The sequence below is a fragment of the Kogia breviceps genome, chromosome X, assembly GCF_026419965.1.
Source record: "Kogia breviceps isolate mKogBre1 chromosome X, mKogBre1 haplotype 1, whole genome shotgun sequence".
Classification (NCBI taxonomy): Eukaryota; Metazoa; Chordata; class Mammalia; order Artiodactyla; family Physeteridae; genus Kogia; species Kogia breviceps.
Genome location: NC_081330.1, coordinates 120,416,791 through 120,442,755, shown reverse-complemented (window position 1 = coordinate 120,442,755; position 25,965 = coordinate 120,416,791). Strand labels below are relative to the sequence as shown.

Sequence of the window (25,965 nt, the reverse complement as noted above, 5' to 3'; positions counted from 1 at the left end):
GCATTTGAGAAGACCCTGAAGGATGGGGTCAAATTCTGAAAAAGATTACAGGCCGAGGAAACCATGACAGCAAGCACACAGAGGCAGGAGAAAATCAAGTGTATAAACATAAATTCAGGGCTTCCCTGGTGGCAGAGTGGTAGAGAGCCTGCCTGCCGATGCAGGGGACACGGGTTCGTGCCCCCGTCCGGGAAGATCCCACGTGCCACGGAACGGCTGGGCCCGTGAGCCATGGCCGCTGAGCCTGCGCGTCCGGAGCCTGTGCTCCTCAACGGGAGAGCTGCAGTGCTTCAATAGACCAGATCTTGAAGGATCTTGAATGTCAGATAAAAATGTTTGAATTTATTCCATACGCAGAGGAAATTATCGAAGGGTTCTGAGCACAGAAATAACATGATCAGAAAGAGCAATGCTTTATGAAGATATGAGGCTGTGTGTACAGGATTAATTTCCTCCATTTCTAGAGGTTCCTTCATGGTATACTAGGGAGAGAAAAGCCTGACTTGAGTTTCAAATATAGGATTGCAGGAGTGGGGATGCCTATCACACCCTCCATTTAACTCACCTGTCTGGTCTTTGCAGCAGGTAGACAGATCTGGGAAACTGGCTATAAGTAGTTTGTGGCTCTGTAGCTGCTATTCCAATATGGTATTTTTCTTAGAGTAAATCAGCACAGCACCTAGCATGTGGAACACAGCTACTGACCCTAGCAAATACTTTTTCCCTCTATACCCATTTTCAAGGGTCATCAGAAGCAATTTGCTTTTGGCACTATGTCAGCTCTCCTGCTCTCTGCCACAAACTGCAGAGATCATTATCATCTTGACACCCCACGGAACATCACACTTGTTCATGTTTTCCTCCTTCGACTGAGGAACTGGAAGTAGCAAGCACGTCAGATGCCTCAGACACAAGCAAGCCAGGGGCAAAAGCCTGGTACTTCATCAGTCTAGGTCCAGTCAGGAAAGCAGAAACCACACCAGTTATTTTAAAAGAGAGAATTCAATACAGTGAAGGTATTATAAGACTGACATGGCAAATGGGAAACTGAGGTGACACAGATATAGTGAGTGCAGAAAGCAGCTGACACTCTGAGGGCAGAACCTAAGAGGGAGCAGCTGGTGCAGAAATGTTTGCAGAGTCCCAGCAATAACAGTGCAGAGTATGGAAGAATAGATTTGGAGCTGACAGACAACAGCTTAATAGCCAGCACAACAGCTAAGGAAAGAATTAGCCAATGAGTCTGGTTCATGTTAAATATTATGAGAAATAAAGAAAATTCCCTATTGCAGACTTTAGTTTTGGAATTCTTTCTTTCTTTTTAAAACATTAGCCTGACTGTGGAACAGCCAATAAAATCACTTGTTTGTACACATCATTACAGAACATTCTCAGGTTGACATTCTCTTGCATGCCTGAGACATTTCATTGTTCAAAGTATAAGCAGACAATGGAATGCTACTCGCAATAAAAAGGAACAAATTACTGATACACACAAAAAAGGATGGATCTCAAAGGCATTATGCTGAGTGAAAGAAGCCAGTCTCAAAAGGTATGATTCCATTTATATGACACTTTCAAAAAGACAAAACCATAGTGATGGAGGACAGACTAGGGGTTGCCAGGGGTAGGACCAGAAAGGGATAGCAGGAGGGCCTTTGCTGGGATAATGGAAATGTTCTGAATCTTGACTGTGGTAGGATTACAGGAATCTGTGCATGTGATAACATTCATAGAGCTGTACTCAAAAAAAGAGTCAATTAAAAAAAAGAAAAAAACAGGGGAAAGGTAAAGAAGGAGCATGCATGGCTTGTGTGCGAGAAGGTTTTGCCTTTTTTTTTTTTTTTTTTTTTTTTTTAAATCTGCTGTGGTAACGTCAAATATGACTCTATGGAGCTTTTTGCCATATCTGGCCTGAGTTACAAGAGGAAAGTGGCCCTTGGCGTGAGACCGAATGTTCAACAGCACTTCGGTTACCACACACCTCGGAGCCCCCAGCTGAGGGCAAGGCACAGAGGGTGAGGGAGGAACCTCCCCACTCCTCTGGGCTGTTGTGGGACTCACACTGCCAGCTCCTGTGATCTAGGGGAGGGTATTTGTGCTGTTTGCAGCAGTTCAAAGCCTCCTTCTTCCCTGCACTTCAAAGCCTGGCCTGCTTTTCCCCCACTCATGTCTTTTATTTGGTGCTAGCGACCTCTGAGGATTGACGCTGAGTGGACCTCGGCAGTGGCCCCACTAATTGGCAAAGCTGGCCACAGGGGATGAATAAGATACTCACTGGCAGCAACGTCACAGTGACTGTGGTCCAGTGAGCCTTGTTTTGTGTTCTTGACAGTCCAGGGCAGTGCCCGTGAATAAACAACTGAGCAGCGGTGGGAAGTGCGCTTCCTCCCAGCCTCCCTGTAGTCCTCCTTTCCATTCGCATGGAGACGACTTGCCACACATGCATCAAAATGCAGTTTTGTTGTGCTCTGCACATTTAAATTACTTCATTAATAGAATGCCATTAAACAAAGTGTTGCTGAACTTTGAAATACATAAAATCATTTTGCATTCCATCACCCTAAGAATTTTTGTTCAATTCCAGCTGAGATCAAAAGAAGGGAGATTCTCTGCAGTTCCACAGTCTCTCAGAAAGGCTCTCTTAGGGTGAAAACTGCACTGCCATTGCCACCGCTGTTCAAGCTCTGCTCAGTAGGGGCACATCTCTCATACACAAAATGTTTGTCAATCTTGCAGTAGAATGGGATTCAAAAGTGAATGAGCGCGGTACTCTTTCGTGTGTGGCTTCCTTCGCTCCACATGAGTTTTTTGAGGTCAAGGTCATATACATCAATGGCATGTTCTTGTTTATTACTGTGTAGTATTCCATGGTATGAACACAGTAGTCCACAACTTGTTTATCCTTTTTGCTGTTGGTGGATATTTCTAGTTAGGGCTTTTTTTTTGGGGGGGGGGGGGCTTTTATGAATAAACTTGCTGTAAATATTTTTGTGAAAGGCTTTTTGTGGACAGACTCATATTTCTTACTCGCATATACCTAAGAGGGAATTTAAAGGTAGACATATGTTCTATTGATACAAATAATAAATGCTGGAGAGAATGCGGAGAAAAGGGAACCCTCCTACACTGTTGGTGGGAATGTAAATTGGTGCAGCCACTATGGAGAACAGTATGGAGGTTCCTTAAAAAACTAAAAACAGAGGTACCATATGATCCAGCAATCCTACTCCTGGGCATATATCTGAAGAAAACTCTAATTCAAAAAGATACTTACACCCCAATGTTTATAGCAGCTCTATTCACAATAGCCAAGACATGGAAGCAACCTAAGTGTCCATCAACAGATGAATGCATAAAGAAGATGTGGCACATATATACAATGGAATATTACTCAGCCATAGAAAGAAACAAAACTGAGTTATTTGTAGTGAGGTGGATGGACCTAGAATCTGTCATACAGAGTGAAGTAAGTCAGAAAGACAAAACCAAATACCATATGCTAACACATATATGTAGAATCTAACCAAAAAAATGGTTCCCATGAACCTAGGGGCAGGACAGGAATAAAGATGCAAACGTAGAGAATGGGCTTGCAGACATAGGGAGGGGGAAGGGTAAGCTGGGACGAAGGGAGAGAGTGGCATGGACATATATACACTCCCAAATGTAAAGTAGCTAGCTAGTGGGAAGCAGCCACATAGCACAGGGAGATCAGCTCAGTGCTTTGTGACCACCCAGCGGTGTGGGGTACAGAGGGTGGGAGGGGGGGAGATGCAAGAGGGAGGGGATATGGGGGGGTATGTGTATACGTATAGCTGATTCACTGTGTTATACAGCAGAAACTAACACAACACTGTAAAGCAATTATACTCCAATAAAGATATTTTAATAAATAAACAAATAAATAAAAGAAATAAAGGTATGACTTGGAAAAGCAGACATGACAATGATAAGGCCACTTTTCCCAGTCCTGAATATTTGTGTTTTTTAGCACTTTAGGTAGATATTAGTGTATACAGTGGTTAGAGGAAGAACTCAGTAGGCACCTATTCCCAAATATCTTCCTCTTAGCCTACAACCACTGTCCAGAATTCTGCTTGAGAGATTTATTCCTTTGGGTTTATCACCAGGAGTTCTCAGCACATTGATGTGAGCTCATCTGCAGGCTTCTTTCCAGCCTCGCAACTGGCTGGGAGAGTGGTGTGAAGGGTTTGGGCACGTGGGGTGCTGCATTCAGGCCCTCTGGGGAAGTGTGAAGGCCTTGCTTTGCCTGGGAAAGAGTGGTGACAAAGGAGGAACCAGGAAAGGGACAGGGAAAGCCTAGGATGGGCCCTAAACTTTGACTTACCTCATCGTTTTGTTTTCCCCATGGTTGTACACTTTGGTAAAGGCTGGAGTTGAGAAGAAAGGAAAGGGAAAAGCACAGTAGGAGTTTAACATGATGTTATTGAACATGTTTGGAAGATAGGAGCCCAGTGTGAGCCAGTAGGAGACTTTGGGACATTCTCAAGGGAATAACAGTGCTATGTAATTGTAGCAGTAAGAGCGATATGTGAAGAAGGTATTGCCAGACTCTTTTAAGCCTTCCAGAAAGATCAAAGCACTTCATATTTATGTACAACACATACACACACTCCAGTGAAGAAAAATCTGAGGCAGCCAAGTTCCCCTCTATCTCACAGACAGGCCATAGTATGTGCAGAAATGCAAAGAGTCGGTCTAAGGACAACAAGCCCCAGGGTAGAATGAGAATAAGATCTCAGATCGCCTACTTAGGAACCCAGAGTGGCTTGCAATGGACATCTTCACTCTAAGGTTTTATTCCTGTATTCAAATGTGCCACAGCATCCGTTCTCTAGTAAACATTTCTCATGTTTAAGACAGCATGATAGTAATAAATCAGCTCTGAAAGTCTACTGGTATAAATGCCATGTGGTATCGGTTAGATCACAAACCAAAGCCAATTTTTCAAAACACTTCCTGCTGGAATTACCACAACATTTTAACAGATGTCTTTTGGAAAGTTTTGAAGCAAAACAAGCCCCCATCAGCGTATGAAATAAAACCAAAAAGAAAGTAAACTGTGGACGGATTATTTTTTTTCTCTTTTGGCAGTAAGAGAAAGATTGGAGAGTCTTGAGATCTTTGGAGAAATACTTGTTCATAGCCACAAAAGTGGAGAAATGAACTTTTCTCTCACACACACACCACAAGGAGAAACTGGGGTCTGGAAAATATTCCTTCATTATTCACCAAAGAAATTTCTTTGACAGCTTTGAGTATAATGTCTGTTATTTCTTGTTCTGAACACTGGTTATAACTCCAGCTTTTGTTGAAGCAGTTCCATAGGAAGCTAGGGTAACGGTTTGAGCCTATAACTAATGGGGCCAGCAGGGACAGAAATGCAGTGAAAGCATCAAAGAAGCATCTTTTATCAGGGACAAGATGACTGGTGGTGGCTGATTCTAAAATGGTGCAGTGTGGAGTCTGAGGCCTCTCAAAATCAGTGGGAGGGCCAGAGTGGAAGCCTGGAAAAGGAAGGAGATATTTCTTTCTGCACCTTTCTTCAATGTTTTGTTATGAAAAATTTCATGAAAAGTACAGAAAAGTCAAAAGAACCATACAGTGAACATGCATATAACTCATGAAGGAGATATTAGTTTTCATCTGACAATTTGTTTATACTGGGGCTGATTTTGACCCTCATCAAAGAAGTGCTTTTGAATGAATGAATGAGTGGTCTTACAATCTTGCTACACACTTATTCTGGGGAAGCCAATGTTGTTCACTGTTACTCGTGCATGGAGTAATAATTCCAAAAGCAGATCTCCCCATGGGTCTGCTTCTATCATCTGTTGTTTTGGATGCTTCTTGTTCATGCTGATTTGTCTCCTCCTTGCCTTGTTATCTTTGACTTTGTGCTGGATGTTATACTGAAAAATTATATGTAGAAATAATTTGCCAGTTTCTTATGTAATTTTTTTTTTTTTTTTTTTTTTTTTTTTTTTTTTGTGGTACGCGGGCCTCTCACTGCTGTGGCCTCTCCCGTTGTGGAGCACAGGCTCCAGACGCGCAGGCTCAGTGACCATGGCTCACGGGCCCAGCCGCTCCATGGCACGTGGGATCCTCCCGGACCGGGGCACGAACCCGTGTCCCCTGCATCGGCAGGCGGACTCTCAACCACTGCGCCACCAGGGAAGCCCTGCCAGTTTCTTTATAGAAGATTTTTCTTTGCTTATGCCAGGCACACGGGGGTGTTGGCAGTACAACAAATATTTACTGAGTATTACTGAGGCAGTAGGAATACAGTTATGAACAAGAAATGGTTCCTGCCCTTACAAGTCTTAGTCTGAATAAGCAATAGGATTAATTTAAATAGAGACTTTAAAGAATAATTTAGTTCACACAAGTTTGATCAGCATGTAGCTTTTCCTAACCTTATCCATCTATGTTAAGGAATAGCATGTGGGCCATGCAGAGATACCCCAAGGTAGCAGTTCTCTTGCAGTTTTATTTCTTAGATAATTTAAGAAAAAACTGTATGAACTGACTATTGTATTCGCCATATAAAAACCTAATCAGAAATCATCAGAATGATTTTATTTCCTTTGACCAAATACCTAGGAAAGAGGATGCTTTAAAACACTTCGCTAGGGACTTCCCTTGTGGCACAGTGGTTAAGAATCCGCCTGCCAAGGCAGGGGACACGGGTTCGAGCCTGGTCCGGGAAGATCCCACATGCCGCAGAGCAACTAAGCCCACGTGCCACAACCACTGAAGCCCACACGCCTAGAGCCCATGCTCTGCAACGAGAAGCCACCACAATGAGAAGCCCGCACCCTGCAGCGAAGAGTAGCCCCCGCTTGCTGCAACTAGAGAAAGCCCGCGTGCAGCAACGAAGACCCAATGCAGCCAAAAATAAATAAATAAATAAATAAAAATGTATATTAAAAAAACACTATGCTAAGGCAGTTACTAATTCATGGCAAGAATAAAACCACAGCCCACGTGAATATTATAAACTTAAATACTCTATATAGACAGACCATCTGCAGGGGCTTGAGTGCTTGTGTCTAGGTGGTGGAACCGAAGAACACAATCCTTCCACACACGAGCTCAAGAGTACCTAGTTTCAGCCCTCACAAGCTGGAGGTTGGAGCTACTATCCAAAGAGTGGATTGTACACCTGAAAACTAACACAATATTGTAAATACTTCCATTAAAAAATTAAATTAAATTTTAAAAAAGAGTGGAGAGGCTGATTAGCTGAGAAGGAATCTTCTGTGGAGTGTAACCCATGCAGACCTTGATTTAATGATGGTGACCAAAACTGAATGGTCTGAGCTCTCTCTCTGGACTTGCCATCCTTAGTCATTTCCAGGTGTTACCTCACGCTTGTTTAATGGGATGGGGGCATTTCTCAAACAGATGAGAAATAAAAACCACTCCTCATCCCTCACTCCTGGAAAAAATACTCAACAGGAAAGCTGACTAAGGAGATTTAAGGCAAACTACCAAAATTACTATATTAATATCACTAATATATTTTCTGCCTTGCAGTTTCTTCCTGTGTAATTTTTTGAAATCCTTTCATGAGTCACCTTTTGTTTCTTGGAAACAGGTTCGCTTTCCGTGTAGGCTTTGCATTCAGGTTCCTTTTCCTACTTCCATGAGTTCTCTCTCTATTTTGCACACTACAGCATCTTACTCGAGACCTGCACGTCACTACCTATGACTGATTCTTATGACAGAGCCAAGTTAGTCTCTGGCCACATATACCACATCTGTCAAAATGATCGCTTTCAATGTGGGAGCCACAGACGCTATGAAACTATCTTCTTAAATAAGATCTAGATCAAAGTTAACTGGGCCTGAGGAGATGGCATTTGCTTTGCTTAAAAGGTAATGAGCAACCCTGTCAGTTAACATTTAGAAACTTAGAACAGAATTAGACCTTGAGTGTTCCTCCCCTCAGAAACATGTCTGCCATAGGCTTAAGAAGAACTAGAACTGCATATACCAATGCTAAGCCTCTGATGGAACCGAGCATTCCTTGTGGTTTCCTCTATTTGTTTTCACCTATTTGCACTAAGATGGTAAGTACCCTTGGAGTCTGTGGTGTCTGCTTCCTCCTGAGATCTTGAGCATGACCCTTACTTTATTTGGGTTTCCCATCACTGTTAAGACACACAGAGCTGGTATCATTCACGTGGCCCCTGACCTCTAGGGATTCCTAATCTAATAGATGAAAAGACACATCCAGGGATAATTCATGTTACAGTAAAGCAATGCTATATGGAAAGTGCTGTACTAGAGGGCTAACTGAATCCAAAGCTAACATGGTTTAGAGTTTAAAAGAGTTTCACTGTCCTTCTCAAGTAGATCCTGCAAAGGGGATTCTGGTTACTAGATTAGTCTCCTAACAGGATTGGCTACATGATTTGTGGGGCCCAGTGCAAAATGAAAATGCAGGACCCATTACTCAACAACTAAGAATTTCAAGACAGTGACAGCATCTAACCAAGCATGGAGCCCTCCTGAGTGTGGGGCCCTATGTGACTACAGAGGTCACATGCCCATGAAACCGGCCCTGTCTTCAAATACAGACTATGAATATGAGGAAGGGGCAAGTTTTGAGCAGTCCAGAGGAGGAAATAATACACAAGAAATTTTCTTCCAAAGAGTTCACAGGAAAACAAACTCACTCTAAGAAGATAATTCGGTCTTTCCCAAATTAGCAAATGGGATTGGGATCTAAAAGATATAAAGTTACAATTTACAAAGACAATTTCACAGATATTTTACAGCTACACGGTAAGGATAATAATAATAGGAACAGTAGCTGATACTACCCATAAAGCTTCCTAAGTGCCGGGATTCTTCTAAGCCTATTATGTATATTTACTCATTTAATCCTCAAAATGGCCCTGGAAGGTAGATACTATTCTTTTCCTATCTTAAGGACAAGAAAACTGACCTTACGGCCTCTGGTCACACAGCAAATAAGTGGTAGAAGCAGGATTCCAACTCAGTCTAGCTCCAGAATCTGTGCTCTTAACCACTATTTATGCTACTTCTCATAAAACCAAGACGCATTCCGAAGGAAGGAAGGGAGTGACCCCAGTATATTCATTCATTAATATCACAGATTTGACTTAACCAGATACTGTGTGTTGTGTGCATGTTTTTAATTTTTTCTTTTTTTTTGCATTTCATGTTCATAGTTTAACAGCACCCGTTCGCCCTCCCCCACTGAATGTTGCCACATGACCCCATGGAGTAGAAAGGTACTGGTTCTGAGAATGTTCCGTCACAGCCTATCCCATTTTCTCTATACACTTTCACTTTCTTCTTCTCTCTTTCTTTATGGCAAACTGTGTTGTTTCTAACTAACTAACAGGTATTCTTTTAAATCAATTTAAAGAGTGGTATTTTCCTAACTTGAATTAAATAAAATATACAGTAGACAGTAAAATCATTGGCTTTTACATCCCCCCCCCCCTCCAAGCTGCAATTAAGGCTCTGTTCAAGGCATCACCTAACACCATCCCTGGACTCTGTAGTTCGGAGAAAAGAAATTTCAACTTGCCCTATATTTGTTAGAACTGTAAAGGTTCAGCTTCTCAAAGCAAAAGAGAAGAGGACAAAAGGATTCTCCGTCAGCCAACTGTCCTTGTCACCATTAAATAAAAAGTGCTTTTGGCTGCCGGCCAGAGCCTGCAGTCAGGTCACTATTCTTTCTTTGTTTCCCAGTCCATTGTTATCCAAGGAAGGAATCGCCTACAAAATGTGGACTGTGGTGTGGTGGTGGCCGGCAGGAGGTTCTCTCCAGCTCCTGCTCTCTCCCCCTCTCCGTCTCTCCGCACACACCAAACCTTTTTGTTTCCTTTTTGGAAGTTACCTAGGAAACAAAGTCTTTTGTGCTCCAACTTTATTTGTGCTATTTGCTTTGCTGGGAATCTGCACAAAAGCTGAAGAGAGAAAGAAGGTTGCAGTGTTTTACTAAAAATGTTCATGGAACACCTTTTTCTCAAGGGGGGTAATCATATCCTGTTGGGTGTGTTGGGGGGCTTTGCAGATACCTCTGACAAGGTAAGCAAATGCTGGGGGTTAGTTTAAAACAAGTGGCTCTGGAAGCTTCTCTTTAAGGGGACTGACAATACGTGAAATCCTGAGTCAACAGGGCACGATGCTTCTAAATGTGAGAATGAGAATTTTTTTTAATGAACCTGATTTTAGGACAATATTATTAAAACCTAACTGGAATAAGAGGAAAATATGCTTATTTTACACAAACAGCCACCTTCCAACAAATTGTGGGAAGAAATAAAACTAGGTTCAGCAGCAAAAACTAAGTCTTTTAATAATCTGGTTTAGAAACCCAACCCTGAAATCAAACTTGGGATGGAACCTTTTTAATCATCTGGGCTAGCAGCCCAACCCTGAAATAAAAGTTAGACAAAATTAAAATCGATCAAAGGTTTGGATGGAGAATTTGCAAACATCCCATGGAAGTCAAGGTCTTTAAATACACAGCTGGAAGAAAAGCTTCGCACTGTGAAGCTGAAGGAAAATAAACTAGGACTCTTTTATTCTTCGGAATTTGAAAATCAAACCCACTTGAATCTTTCCCCCCAGTAACAGTATTTGTATTTTCCACTATCGTCGGTGGGAGGCGATTCTTCACTTTTGCTTTTCCATGTGCATAGTGTTGACAAAACTGCATTTTTAAAATGTCATTCACAAATGCCATCATCCTGCAGTAAAATTAACTCCATGTATTTGAATCTGGCCTCTCAGATTAGGTCAGCTTGTCCTTCTGGTTATGTGTTCTGGAATGTCTCCTGACTCCAGGCTTTCTGGCCAGTTTTCCAAACCTTTTCATAGGCATCTAAATCATCTTCTCCCTTTGATCCTACTCACCTAGAGCTTTCAAGAGTTTGAGTAGGAATTTATGGTGAGACAGCTATCCAGAAAGTGAATCTACCTCTCAACGGATTAGAGACTCACATCTTTCTTCAGTTTGAAATTTGGGGATTTCTGGCTACCTTGTCTCTCCTCTTAATTCCCTTTGACCCGAAAAGCATGTTTAGCCTATTTTTTTTCTTTTGTGTTGCTTGACTATTGAAATCGTAACTTTCAATTAGTTGTACTTACTAACTACGTCTAGGAATTCTTCCTTTGACCTGAAAGCTTATTTCTGACCTCATTTTTCTTAACTCTGAAATATACATGTGCTTATGTATAAATCCTGATGGCTGAGTCTGAATCTGAATGTACTTCGTTTACAGTCCCATCCCCCGGAGGACGAAGATACAGATGTCATGCTAGGGCAGAGGCCGAAAAACCCAGTACACAATATCCCTTCAACACTGGACAAGCAGACCAACTGGCGCAAAGCACTACCTCTCCCGACGCCGGAGGAGAAGATGAAACAAGATGCCCAAGTGATTTCTTCTTGCATTATTCCCATCAATGTCACTGGTATCGTTCTGTTTTTTTCTTTGGGGCAATCGGGTCAGAATATTCCACGTATCAAATATGGTCAAAATCTGTGCTGCTTGGTGTACCAGTTAAGAATACGTTTTGTAAACAAATGATACCTTTTTCATCAGAATACGACCCAGAAGATGTTCAATATGCTTTTATCAGGTTTTGAACATCAATTTGCATATGTTCCGCGGGGCTGCTTGTTATGTAAATGATGGACAGTTTCTTTTTGAAAAAAAAAAAAAAGTCACCAAATAGCTCTCTGGCCATAGCTGACTGAAATAATGGAGAAAGCGGCAGTGATTACTCATATGATAATGATGTGTGGCACTGCAAGACAGCAAACAGCAAGCCCCAGGTTTCTAAAACCGCAAGTAATGATCCTGTAGACCAAGTATAAAATCTGTTTTCATGCTTCCTTGGATGGAGGTAGGCTTGTTTAAAAGATCATCTAGACTTCTGCATTGATTTGGGGGATTTTTGACCTAAAAAATACATGGATTCATAGGTGAAGGCTGAATTCTACTCTAAACGCAGCAAGCCTGGCTTCCATTCACCCTCTGCTTTCTTCCTCCTGTGTATTGAGAGTTTGGGTATTAGTCTAGGTCGAAGGCAAGCCTGTGTGGACTTTTCTTGAAAAGTTTACTGGCAGCAATTATAAAATCCAGAATTGGTGATCTTAGAATGTGGTAACCTTAGTTGTAAGTAAAATAATGCTATAAATATTCTAACTTTCAAAGATAGAAATTAAATGATCTACCCATTGGGCTTTTTTTAAGCACCTCTAATAGTTAAATTCTAACTTATTCTTACATTGAAAATCTCAGAATGGCCATTTTATGACTGATTTCCATCCTGCTACCTTGTAACTAAAGACTGTATGTTGCTCGAGATGCATTTTGGACATGGCTATTATTAACGTCACTGAAATTTGTCTCATATAAAGTGGGGAGCAAATGGTGACCAGGTATCAGGGTAGATATTATTTTCTTCCTGACAAAAGGAGTTCTAGTTGATCGGCTGGTTGTGAGCTGGGACTTAATTTTCCTGATGACCTACTCAACTTGTAGGATAAAGTATTCTAAAGATGTGCACTTTATCTGATCTCCGTAATCTAAATGAGATGGCTTAGGGGAGTTCAGCTGTCAAAATGAATCATTTTGGCCTCCTCTTAAACTAACTTTCAGTTCTGGGAACATCTGATTATTAGCAGCACCTGCTTTCTTCATGGCACTGTAAGTAAAATCTTGTTTTCAAATTTAGTCTTTCGATTATGGGACTTGTGATTCAGGAAAAGGGAAGATCTCCTTCTGCTTTATTTCAGGAACTCTCATACTAAAGCCTAGATTATATGTTGATTTCAAGAGCTTTAATGAGAAAGTTGTTAACTATGTCCATACGACACAAAATACCTGTGCCTGTAACATAATTATTAAGATCAAAAGGAAGGATTTTAATCTTTGGTTAGAACTAAAAGAGGAAAATTTCATTAGTATGAATTCTGATAGTATTGAAATTATTCATCATATGATATCTCATACAGATTTTTCAACATGAGTTCTACAAACTGTTGTCACTGTAAAGCTAAGCAGAACTCAAACTACTTTACTGTATAGTTGAACCAAAGTTTAACATGCCGTCCTACCCCATGTTTAACAATCAGGATACATGATGAAGCAACCAGATTCCAAAGCACTTTTGGCTTATGGCTTTCTGAAGCAGTGCTCACTCTGAAAAAGTCCTGGTACATGCCTGTGCCAGGCAGTTCAAGTTCCTCACCTCCTCCTTCATCATTCTAGTTTTGATAGGACTGCATGTAGTGTGTCAGTAATGTAATTATGGAAAGATAAACTAACAAGCATCATGGTTTCCCCCGTGTATTTACAAAAGAAAACAGACACGTGTAAAGACTGGGAATTCCAGCTTTACTTACAATTGGTACAGAAGGTAGGTCCACTTAAGTGAAGAACTGAGGACTGCCTTTTATTTTATATTGATAAGACACTGCTGCTAAGCCAAAATGTGTCCAATTTAGTCAGCAGAGGAAAGTAGACAGTTACATGATGATTTTAAAAACACATCTCTAGGGTGTTGTTTCCAGAGAGAGAGAGAGAGAGAGAGAGAGAGAGAGAGAGATTGATTGTGTGCGTGCGTGCGTGCGTGTGTGTGTGTGTGTGTGTGTGTGTGTGTGTGTGTGTGTGTGTGTAGGGCTTGGGCAGAGTGCAGAGTGGGTAGAGGGGAAAAAAACCCCTCATAATGACACTTTTAATGCAGAAATGGGTCAGGATATGTTAGCTGAAATAATTCAGGTTAACATCTTGGCTATGTATCTATTATGCAAAGATATCAGCTTCAGAGAGCCCAGAAAGAGACCAGCAAATAGTAGTAACTAAAGGTTTTAAGTCCTTAAGGAGCCATTTCTGTGTGAGAGTGATTCTTTGATGTTATTTTTCTCTCCTCTTTCTTTTGATTTTCCTTCTTTGCTTGTTACTTTTGGCAGTGCAAGCTGTTGTGGAGAGCTGCATTTAGAAGTAAAGCTTAATGTACTGCAGCATAATTTAAGTAAGAGCTGAATAAGGGGTCCCTTATATTTGTTCACAGGCTTAATCCAAACTCTTCCTTTAGTTCCAATCAATAAATATCACTGTGTTCCAAGCAAATGAAAATTTGTTTGCCATTTCTAAAGGCTAATGAGACCTATTTGTGGGTTGCAGGAGTTGGTTTTGACAGAGAGGCTAGTATACGCTGCTCTCTTGTTCATTCACAATCCGTACTACAGCGGAGACGAAAACTGAGGAGGAGGAAAACCATCTCGGGTATCCCCAGAAGAGTCCAACAAGAAATAGGTGTGGTATAAAACTATTAATGGTTAACATTCTGTCCAGTGCCGATTATAAGGAGAAGAAATGGAAGCCAGCCTTTAACCAGCTTCCTTAAAAACAGTCAATGTTGTAACTCGTAGAGGTTTTGAAATGATGTGTACTTGCTTTGTGTTCAGTAAGCCAGGTGGTATTACTTTTTAAATCTCCATTCTTGACTGTGAAGGCTTGACCTTATGGATTTAGCCATATACATTCAGATTTTATGGCTGAAATAGAATATTTTGCTATGTTTTAAAAGTATTATTAAGGCAGAAATTAAGTAAAAATTAACAAGATTCAATGAAAGATTCTTTTAGAGAAATATACATTAACAAGATTCAGTGAAAGATTCTTTTAGAGAAATATACATTTATCTGGAGAGATATATACTTTTATGGCATTAATTACTTTAAAAGGTAAACTTTAAGCATACTCAATTAAATATTGACTATTCATAATATGATACCCTTGGTGACATTTTTTTCTATTTTTTCTGTTCAGTGTGTTTAAGATATCTCTTCCTATGGTTTTTAAAATTATTATTATGATAGCATCTCTTGTAATTAAGATTTTTACTTCATATAATGCATTCTATGATTTTTATTTCATTATGTTTATACTGAGAAATGAAAGTGTATAGTGGCCAAGAAAATAAGATGTATTTTCGTTAAAAAAAAAAATAGTAGACACTTATTGGAGCAAGGTAATTTGATCGTGAAGAGAGAGAGAATTCACAAAAGATCTAAGAGCTTATCTTCTCTTCGTATATATACATACATACATATAGTGTGTATTTGTGTATATATACAGAGAGAGAGAGAGAGAGAGAGAGAGAGAGAGAGAGAGAAAGGTAAAGGGACAGAGAGAGACCGCCCAAAGCATTTTAACTTGCTCCTAATTTTATATGCTGATTTTTTTTTTTTCTGTAAGAAAAAGCTCCAACATGCCGGCACCCAGAATTGTGGACATCTCTCAGAATGTCTGTTCATCTGCTGATGTATAAAGTATCTCACTGTGCTTTCCATGTGCCCTAGATTCTGATGAATCGCCCGTGGCCAGGGAAAGGAATGTGATTGTGCACACAAATCCAGATCCTTCCAACGCTGTCAATAGGAGGTCTGGAACCAGGGACTCGGAGTGCCAAACTGAGGATATTCTGATCGCTGCTCCATCCAGAAGGAGAATCAGAGCTCAGAGGGGTCAAAGCATTGCAGCTTCCCTTTCTCATTCTGCTGGCAACATTTCTGCATTGGCAGACAAAGGCGACACCACGTTTACTCCTGCAGTGAGCAGCCGCACAAGATCTCGGAGCCTTCCCAGGGAGGGCAACAGAGGTGGGGACGCTGAGCCCAAAGTTGCTGTTAAACCCTCAGCATATGAAGAGGGGGAGCCTTTCGTGGGAGACCAAGAAAGAACCCTTAACGATTGCAGTGACGCCCCCAGCAGCCCGAGTGCACAGGAGCACCAGCCTGCTTTGAGCCTGGCCTGTTCTCAACATCTTCACAGCCCCCAGCACAAGTTAAGTGAGAGAGGGAGGTCCCGTCTGTCCCGGATGGCTGCCGACTCTGGCAGCTGTGACATCTCCTCCAACTCGGACACCTTCGGGAGCCCCATCCACTGCATCGCTACGGCTGGCGTCCTCCTCAGCAGCCACCTGGACCAGAAAGATGACCACCAGTCGTCCAGTGGCAACTGGAGTGGGAGCAGCTCCACATGCCCCTCACAGACCTCAGAGACGATCCCTCCCGCAGCTTCTCCTCCCCTCACTGGCTCTTCACACTGTGACTCGGAGTTGTCACTAAACACAGCCCCTCACGCTAATGAGGACGCCAGTGTCTTCGTGACAGAGCAGTACGACCACCTGGATAAAGTGAGGGGTCACCGAGCAAACTCCTTTACCTCCACTGTGGCAGATCTGCTGGATGACCCCAACAATAGCAACACGAGTGACAGCGAGTGGAATTACCTACACCACCATCACGATGCCTCCTGCCGCCAGGATTTTAGTCCTGAGCGTCCCAAGGCAGACAGCCTGGGCTGCCCAAGCTTCACAAGCATGGCCACTTACGACAGCTTTCTGGAAAAGTCTCCATCGGACAAAGCAGACACTAGCTCTCACTTTTCGGTGGACACAGAAGGATACTACACCTCCATGCACTTTGACTGTGGTCTCAAAGGTAGTAAGAGTTATGTCTGTCACTATGCAGCCCTGGGCCCAGAGAATGGCCAGGGTGTCGGGGTTCCTCCTACTCTTCCAGACTGTGCCTGGCAGGACTACTTAGACCACAGGAGACAGGGGAGACCAAGCATCTCTTTCCGGAAACCAAAGGCAAAGCCGACTCCACCTAAACGTAGCTCATCATTGAGGAAGTCTGATGGAAATGCAGACATTTCTGAGAAGAAAGAACCAAAGATAAGCAGTGGCCAGCTCCTGCCTCACAGTTCCAGGGAAATGAAGCTGCCTCTTGATTTCTCCAACACGCCTTCTCGAATGGAAAATGCCAATTTGCCCACCAAGCAGGAACCTTCTTGGATGAACCAGAGTGAACATGGCATTAAGGAACCTCAGTTAGACACTCCAGATGTTCCACCATTCAAAGATGAAGGTGCTGAATCAACTCACTATGCAGACCTCTGGCTTCTAAATGACTTGAAAACAAATGATCCTTACAGATCTTTATCTAATTCAAGCACTGCTACGGGTACCACAGTTATCGAATGCATCAAATCTCCAGAGAGCTCTGAATCCCAAACATCCCAGTCAGAATCTAGAGCCACCACCCCCTCCCTTCCTTCTGTTGACAATGAGTTTAAACTGGCTTCACCAGAAAAGCTGGCTGGCTTGGCATCTCCATCAAGCGGCTACTCAAGCCAGTCTGAAACGCCAACGTCCTCTTTCCCTACAGCTTTCTTTTCTGGCCCATTGTCTCCTGGAGGTAGCAAAAGAAAACCAAAAGTCCCAGAAAGGAAATCCTCACTACAGCAACCCTCTTTAAAAGATGGAGTTCTATCACTGGGTAAAGACCTTGAACTTCCAATTATACCTCCTACCCATCTTGACCTAAGTGCTCTTCATAATGTCTTAAATAAACCATTCCACCACCGTCACCCATTGCATGTTTTCAGTCATAATAAGCAAAACGCAGTAGGAGAAACCCTGAGGTCAAATCCTCCACCGTCTCTTGCAATTACACCAACAGTCCTGAAATCTGTTAACCTTAGGTCCATCAGTAGGTCTGAAGAAGTTAAGCAAAAAGAAGGCAACAATACAGAGCTCCCCTTAGAGGAAAGCACTCTCACCATGGCTGCCCTGTCTCCAGGTAAGATTAGGCCACATATGACTAAGAAATCACTATCATGTCAGTACTCCACTGAAGATAGCATATTGTCCTTTTTAGACTCCTCTGCAGTTGAGATGGAACCAGATAAACTACAATTAGAAAAAACCCGTTCTTTTGATGTGAAGAATCACTGTGATCCAGAAACAGTAACCTCAGCTGGTACCAATCTTCTAGATTCAAGGGTCACAAAAGACCAAATACATATGGAGAGTGAGCCTATTCCAGAAAACACACCAAGTAAAAGTTGTGACTTTCCCACAGAAGGATTTCAGAGGGTCTCTGCTGCTCGCCCAAATGATTTGGATGGTAAAATACTACAGTGTGGAGCTGGTCCAGATGGTGCCCTAGCGCAGGTCCAGAAAGTATCTTCTGTAGATCGGGAGGAAGCTGCATACCCTGAGTCTGTGGACGTGCTCACATCTCAGTCAAACTCACCAACTAGAGTCACAGACATAAGCAATCAACTTAAGCATCAACTTGGGATGAGCCGCCACCATGACAAAGTGCCTGGGAATATCAGCTATGAAGCAGAGATATCAACTGTAAATCCATGCCCTGAAAAATGTTCTGAGCAGGAAAAAGTTGCTTCAGGTATTTCAGCCAAAAGTGCCTCTGATAACAGCGGAGCAGAGGAGACCCAAGGAAGTGTGGATGAGGTTTCACTGAAAGGTCAGTTGTTGACGCCTTTGTCACAATGGGAAGGTGTCTCGTGGCACTTCCTGAAGTTTTTCTTTCTTACCTTCCCCACAATACAGTACAGCCCTGGGTATTGGTTTCCCTCCTTCTTTTCACTTATTAAAACAATTAAGATAAAAGCTTTTATCATGGAGGGACTAAGTGTGACAGATAGCTCATTCATTTTAAAAATGGTGGTCGGGGGCTTCCCTGGCGGCGCAGTGGTTGAGAATCCGCCTGCCGATGCAGGAGACACGGGTTCGTGCCCCGGTCCGGGAGGATCCCACATGCCACAGAGTGGCTGGGCCCGTGAGCCATGGCCGCTGAGCCTGCGCGTCCAGAGCCTGTGCTCCGCAACGGGAGAGGCCACAGCAGTGAGAGGCCCGCGTACCGCCAAAAAAAGAAAAAAAAAAAAAAATGGTGGTCAGGTAACTGTTGCTTAGTTGTTCCCTGAGTCAGTGAAGCCCAGCAGCGTGCTGGGTGACTTCTTCCTAAAGATGCTTTTGTTCTTAATTTAAGAATCGTCACCGAGTGATGACTCTGTGATTTCACCACTAAGTGAAGACTCTCAGGCTGAAGCAGAAAGTGTGTTTGTGTCTCCAAATAAACCTCGAACAACGGAGGATTTATTTGCAGTCATTCACAGGTGAGGCAACAATACCAAAGGTTTTGCTTCTTACGTGCTTCTCATCAAAGGCAAATATGGAAAAGCCTTGGGTACTTGTAATACATTCAGCACAAAACATAAGCAAGCAAAGAAAAATTATTTTTCCAAATCAAATTGATAGACATATTCAAGTTGGGAAATACGTGGCCTTATATACAGTTAGGTAGACCTCAATTGAGAGACTTTCCTAAGAACTGCTGAGGGAAGCTGTTGGTTTTTTTTTTTCCCTAGGAAAGACATTCTGAAACAAGTGTTTAATTTGAAAACAATTTGTGGTCAGGTAACTTAAGGGTGAAAGCTCAAACTCTAGTGTAATCTCTGACATTTAAATAATTCCTTAACCTAAAAACACATGCTCAAAGCTATAATCCTACACTAGCAGAGATAAAGGTAAGGTGACTCACTAAACATAGCCCCAAGTTTGAGACAAAACAGTATATAAACCCGCCCATTTCATAGCTCACAACAACTAATCACTGCTCCCTTTCTTCCCTCTCTTCCTAAAACTTACATTTCTTTAATAACACTGGCCTTCTCTAAATTTAATGCTCCATATCCCATGAATAGGGGATGTCCTCTAGGTTGCTTTTCCAGGATAGTGTTGTATGCATGCTGACCATTCATATTCTCTCATCTGCCCCCTGGACCCCTGTGATCAAGGTCCCTATTTGCAAGAATACTCCTTACAACCTGTGATCGAAGAACGAAACGGGAACTAGCCCTTGAAAACTGAACCGTATCAGACTGAGCTATCCAGTCATAACGTGGCTACTCCTTTCACAGCTGCCACTGCCTACTTCACTAGGCCTTGGTGACCTAGATACGATTCCCAAGGGACAAAGCTAGGGGACTGTCTTGTCTACCTCATGAAGTTATATTCTTTGAAGCAAGCTCTTTACAAGCAGCTTACCACTGGTTTTTCCCAGGATCCTACTTTTTAGGGGAACTTGTGTTTTCTGTTGATGTGGTTCTGTCATAAAGAAGGAGCACTGCCCTTCAACAACTTTTTTTCTTAAAGGAGCCAGTCACAAACACGTTCTGCGTAGACCTTAACAGGCTCACCTCTCCACTCAGAGAGTGAAGAATCATTATTTTTCTTTGTCCCTGATTATATTCTCCTCACCCCCTTTTATCCCCAACCTTAGGACAAGTTATTAAATGCTGTGAAGTTCAAGAACCAAATGCTAGTGTCTTGAAGAGCGGACAGAATGTACGGAGTAGAGTCAGAAAGACCTGGAATTGAATCCCAATGCTGCCACTTCCTGTCCAGTCTTGAGTCAGTTAAAACCTGTGTACCTATTTCCCTTGCTGTAAATGGGGATACCTATAGCTCACATATTCAGGTTTGATGATAAAATATCATGTCTGTGTCTACAGTATGGTAGATGCTAAAAGCAGACATTAGTTTGAAATCCCTACCCTATTAGAGTGCCAGACACTGGCATACACAAGATAGCAACCACAAAGCTTTCAGTGAACCAAAATCAGGCTGGTGTCCAATTGCAAAACTGACATTTTCTCTAACGTGCAGGTATTTAGGTTGGTGAGAAAGCATGCTGCCAGTACATAGCAATGAACTGAGTCATGCTGACTCAGTGACTAAGTTCACGAAATTTATGCCTGTTTATTTATCAAAAGAAATAATATAATAATGATGGATGGGTGCCTAGGTTTGGTAGACTTACAGAGTTTGGTAATCTTAGATTTACATTTATGCAGAATTTGTGTGTTTGTTTGTTTACTTATTTATGTGCAGCACGGTGACAATAAAAATTTTCTTTTCTTGAGAGTTTATAGTGCACAGAGCTTTAAGAGCTCCAGAGGTGGTCTAGGTTTCCAGCTCCTCCAGAAAGTTGGCTTACTGATTTAATACACTGTAGACAGATATCCCTAGGCAGCTGTGGCAAATGGTATCTGCAGCCAAAATGGACTGACTTATTCAAGAAGTCATGTAAGAAATTTCTTTATATGGAGGAATTTTAAGAGTAGACAGAAGAGTATAATGCACCACTGCCTGCCCCCACCCCCAGCCAAACACACACACAGACATATCCATCCCCCAAGCCTATCAACCATCAGCCTATGGCCAGTCCTGTCCCATCCATACCTCCTTCCACTTTGCTCTCCTCGTATTCACTGGAAGCCAATCCCAGGCATCAGAGGATTTCATCTGTATTGCAGAGACAGGTTGAATAAAAGTGACAGTCCTTCACCACCTACATTCTAACCAAGAGTCAGAGAGCAGTATTTTCTTGCACTCTTGTGAAACTTCCCAGTAAGTCCTCCCCTAGAACCTCTAGCCTCCACATTAGTCATTATTTGAAATGGTCATTTCCAAAACTTAATTCATGTCCACGGGTTATTGGAGAATTTCCTTCAGGCTGTGAGTGCTACGAGGGCAAACAACGTATCTTAATTCTCACCCCTACAGCCCTAATGCTTAGTATCCCATCAGACACGGTACAACAAATTGCTCTTTAAGGAGATGCCTGAGTGTGACGTAACACTTTTAGTTCCATTAAAGTGTATGTGGACTGAGATTGTTCCTTTTCTTAAAAGGTCCAAGAGGAAAGTACTTGGAAGAAAAGATTCTGGGGACATGTCTGTTCGAAGTAAATCTAGAGCTTCCCTGGGCAGCAGTAGCAGCAACAGTGCTGGTTCTGTCACCTCAACCAACAGCAATGTGACCACCCCAAACAGCCAGAGGTCTCCTGGCCTCATCTACCGAAATGCCAAAAAGTCCAACACATCGAATGAAGAGTTTAAGCTATTACTCCTCAAGAAAGGCAGTCGCTCAGATTCCAGTTACCGTATGTCTGCTACTGAGATCCTGAAGAGTCCCATCCTGCCCAAACCTCCTGGGGAACTCACAGCCGAGTCCCCCCAAAGCACCCATGAGGCCCATCAGGGGACACCGGGAACTGAAGCGCTGTCCCCCCTCTCTCCATGCTCCCCACGGGTTAATGCAGAAGGGTTATCCTCAAAGAACTTTGCCACCCCGGCATCGGCAAGGGTTGGACGTTCCCGGGCTCCCCCTGCGGCCAGCAGCAGCCGCTACAGTGTCCGCTGCAGGCTGTACAACGCGCCCATGCAGGCCATCTCCGAAGGCGAGACAGAAAATTCCGATGGGAGCCCACATGATGACCGATCCTCCCAGAGCTCAACATAGGTGGTCCATGCCAGGCTGGCTGTCAAAGGCCAAAACCTTAGTCATATGAGGATGGAGGAACAGAACGGAAGAGTGGGGAGAAGTCAGCACATGGTGGGGTACCATCACGCTTACCAATGAGTTCCTAAGTGTTTGCTGGGGAAACGGAAGGTGGTTTGGTCTGTCTTGATTATTTTCCATATTTTTAAGTAGCTGCACTGTCTTTCATATGTTTCTTTAGGGTAGTTTGATTTACCCAATCTCATTCCTTTTGATAATAGAGAATTTGGAAATGTCTGCTTTTCATGAAACCTAGAAAAAGTTTTCCCAGAGCTGCCTATTCAGAAAACAAAGCCCTCACTGTCATAATTCTTAAGAAGATGAAATACTCTGGAGGTTTGGTATATTTTTACATTAAAATGAACTAAAGCAAAATTTAGAAGAACTACACACATGTAAATACCATATTTTTGATAAAAATGTGTAAATAGATTTATGGATGACGAGTGGACATGTGGCCAATTATCTACCACACCAACTGCTTATAGAACACAACAAATAAAGTGTAATAATTGTATTCTGTGAATACCATTTTCGTATCAAATACCATATTTAAATGTCCACCAATACGATTTCTGAGTGATAAACCTCAAAATATGAATTTTAAACTGGTGAAATAAAGGAAATCTCGAGGTCATATAGTGAAATGTGATTAATTTAAAATAATGAATTCAGACTTAACCATTTTTGTGACAAACTGCAGCACCAAACAAACTACTGGTAACACGTGGCTGTGATTTGCCATGTGGTAATTTGGACAGAATGAAAAGCATGCTTTTGATTTAAAAAAAAAAAAATCAGTGAGAGAAATCATCATTCTCAACATAAAGCCCTGAACAACAGCACTTGACAGTATCCTTTAAACTTCAATTTTTCAGTGGATTGCTTTAAAGAGAATGAGTAGGGAAAACAGTAGTTAATTTTAGGTTATGTTTTATATTACACTACTGGGGACATACACAGTCCTAATCTGAGGAATATAATCTTTAAACTCCTTAAACAGCTTAGCAATTAGCTCCAGGTTCCTTAACGAACGAAAATAAAACATAAGCATGCCACAGAGCTGTTGATTTATCAGTAAGTACCTGCAATGAGTTTTCAGTGAAGCTTTTTCTCTGTGCTGATGAGATTCATGCTACCTAAAAATTAACAGAAATGACACTGTGAACAACGTAGTTGGGAAATACGTATGTGTATATGCATTATTTATATTTACTGTTAAACTGGGAATGGGGAGCAGCTCTGGTTCACAACGCTACATATAACTGAGTTTTTGTCTGATTTTACTCTATCTGCTTGATGGCAAAAGGGGAGGGTGGTGGGTGGGAAAGGAAATGTCAGGGCAAGTGCTCTGATAAAATGAAGGCAGGGAAACAAGCTGAATTACTTGAAATTACTTGAATTTTCTCGTCTTAAAACTGAAAAAAAATGTAGTTACAAGTTGAAATCTGCAAATGGGTTTTACACCTGTGATTTTGACATGAACTGATACTAATGTTTGAAATGATATGTCGGAAATATAAGCAGCTACGTACTTGGAATGTTTTGAATGGAAGAAGGTAGAAAGTAGAGAACTAAGAAGGAATACGGCCTATAAAAGAATAGAATGTGATTAGAGTGATAAAACATACCAGAGTTACCAAGAAATTGATAAGCAGCTGGCTCTAAGCTTATGCACGTGGTATTTGGGAAAGTAGGATGTGTGAAAGGGGGGTTGTGGTTTTGGTTTAATTCATGCAATATGAAGGAGAAAGCCTGGTCTAAGAAGATGCTATCTTTCAATAGAAACACTTTCTAAGATGTTACAGAGTAAGAATTACAGAATCTGATTGCTGTTGGGTTTTTGTCTGTTTCTTTGGAAAGAAAAAAAAAGTCTGGTTTATTCTCCTATTTGTTTTCACTATCAAATTGTGTTTCTTAATTTCTTGTCATCCTTGTATGTAAAATGGGTGCTGGGGGTGGCGGGGTAGAGGAGGGAGAATGTGTGTGTGTGTGTGTGTGTGTGTGTGTGTAAGCGTGTGCTTGTACAGGGATAGATAAGCTACCTGGTAGAGCGTACATTTGAATATTTACGAAGTGTTATACTTTTTACTAAAAGAAAAATGTTTGGGGGTTTGAAAAAAAATGGACCATCATTTCTCATTGGAACCCATTAGTTAAGAAAACCAGCATGGTTTGACACCACATGGGAACATGAATAACGTTTTCTCATACTCTGAAAAGTACACTTGGCAAACTTTTAAAAGTAAGGTTTTTAGACAAATGCAATTAAAAAAAAGTCATTTCCAGTCACAATAGGTGATCTTTTGTAATCTTCATAAAAGCAGCTCGTTTGCAGTACGGCTTTTGTGTAGTTAGGGGTTTTTTAAGCGTAAAGAAAGGTATGTAGGCTTTAAAAGTGATTCTAAATCTTGAACAGAAAACACACAAATTGGCTTTAACAAATATGTCACCTTATTATTGACATTAATTTAAGTAATGGTACTATATATATTTTAAAATACATATTGACTTGAATTGTGAGGCAATAAGATACCGTCTATATGTAATGATCACAGAACTAACCCTTAGAATATAGTTTTACTTATTTTGTTTACTCTAAAAATCTATAACAGAGTTTCTCTATTTTATATTTCATAGATTTAAAAAAAAACCCAGATAAAGATGGATTTAAAATTCACTGTGCAAAGGAGTATTGAGTAACAAACCGAGTTTTTAAAAAAAGGCAAGAAATTCCTTAGTAATCTTACATGGCTTTATCACATAGCACATAAGACCAAGATTTAGAAGGCTGTCTTCAAAATCACTGCCGTCTTAAAGCAGGGTACACACATTAGGTATTGTGAGGAACATCAACCCAAACTTTTCCTCTGTTGTTTGCACTGATGCTAATTTTTTCTTCTTTCGTGTTTATATAACATGTCTATGTCGTGTGGGGGAAATTTTGTTTCCTGATTTTTTTTTGATTTTTTGATTTTTTTTGGCTAAGTAGAGGACATGGGCTAGTTGCAGCAAACAAAACACAGTTTGCTCTTGCCAAAGTTCAGTGAGTACATTTGCTGCAGTGGTGGCAGACTGAAAGAACTAGATCATGACAAAGATTTACAACTATGAGGAAGGTTACAGCGTAACTCTTTTGGTACTAGAACCAGTTCATGCTGGCCGAAAGACAATGGTTTATGGACTTGCCTCCATTTTGTATTTTTGTAATATTTGTAAATATGAACTTTTTAAATCGTTGCAAAACGGTTTCTTTTGTAAGATGTTTTCAACGTTTACATTCAATTCAAGCCTTTGTATATTTTAGAGCTGTGCAACACTTCAAGTCTTGTATTTATTTTTAGTAAAAATGGTGACAGTTTCATTGTGAACCCCTCTCAAAAAAAATGTACCAGAAAAGTTTGATTACCTAGAAAGTGTGTATAGAAACTGCAAATAAACGTGACTGCAATTCAACAACTGGCTGCTCTCTTCATCGCTATGTAATTGCACTCCTGGGGTTTCACAAACGGCAAGTGGCAAGTGTTTTACAGGGGACTGGACATATGGGAGGGGAACTATAGCAAAGGTATGAGCAAAATAACAATGATAATAATGAATACTGTCTCTGTAACCGGCTCCAATCTTGCTTTGTATTTGAGAGAAGAAAGAATACATTTCCAATGTCCAATATAGTTTCCCGTACCTCTCCAGGCCAGGAAAATATTTATGGCTTTACTT

The 25,965-nt window shown here is 41.5% G+C and overlaps 1 protein-coding gene and 1 long non-coding RNA gene across 8 annotated transcripts in view; one reads left to right on the top strand and one right to left on the bottom strand.

Annotated features, from left to right (window-relative positions):
- The window catches only part of NHS (NHS actin remodeling regulator), a 343,065-nt gene extending 317,373 nt beyond the window's left edge, over window positions 1–25,692 (top strand). For 4 of the 6 annotated variants that reach the window (XM_059050772.2, XM_059050774.2, XM_067022945.1 and 1 more), the window contains exons 4-9: window positions 9,228–9,290; window positions 11,295–11,487; window positions 14,208–14,339; window positions 15,389–18,364; window positions 18,890–19,016; window positions 21,597–25,692. In XM_059050772.2, the coding sequence (XP_058906755.1) occupies window positions 9,228–9,290; window positions 11,295–11,487; window positions 14,208–14,339; window positions 15,389–18,364; window positions 18,890–19,016; window positions 21,597–22,206 (4,101 nt within the window). In that variant the 3' untranslated portion in view covers window positions 22,207–25,692. The remainder of the gene's footprint in view (window positions 1–9,227; window positions 9,291–11,294; window positions 11,488–14,207; window positions 14,340–15,388; window positions 18,365–18,889; window positions 19,017–21,596) is intronic. The other 2 variants (XM_067022943.1, XM_067022942.1) reach the window with 2 other exon arrangements.
- LOC131748687 (uncharacterized) overlaps window positions 1–25,965 on the bottom strand; it is a 72,926-nt gene that overhangs the window by 46,659 nt on the left and 302 nt on the right. Inside the window, exon 2 of one of the 2 annotated variants that reach the window (XR_010838546.1) lies at window positions 23,331–23,384. This is a non-coding gene — a long non-coding RNA (uncharacterized lncRNA). Of the gene's footprint in view, window positions 1–23,330; window positions 23,386–25,965 lie in introns of those variants that run through there. The other variant, XR_009333090.2, reaches the window with a different exon arrangement.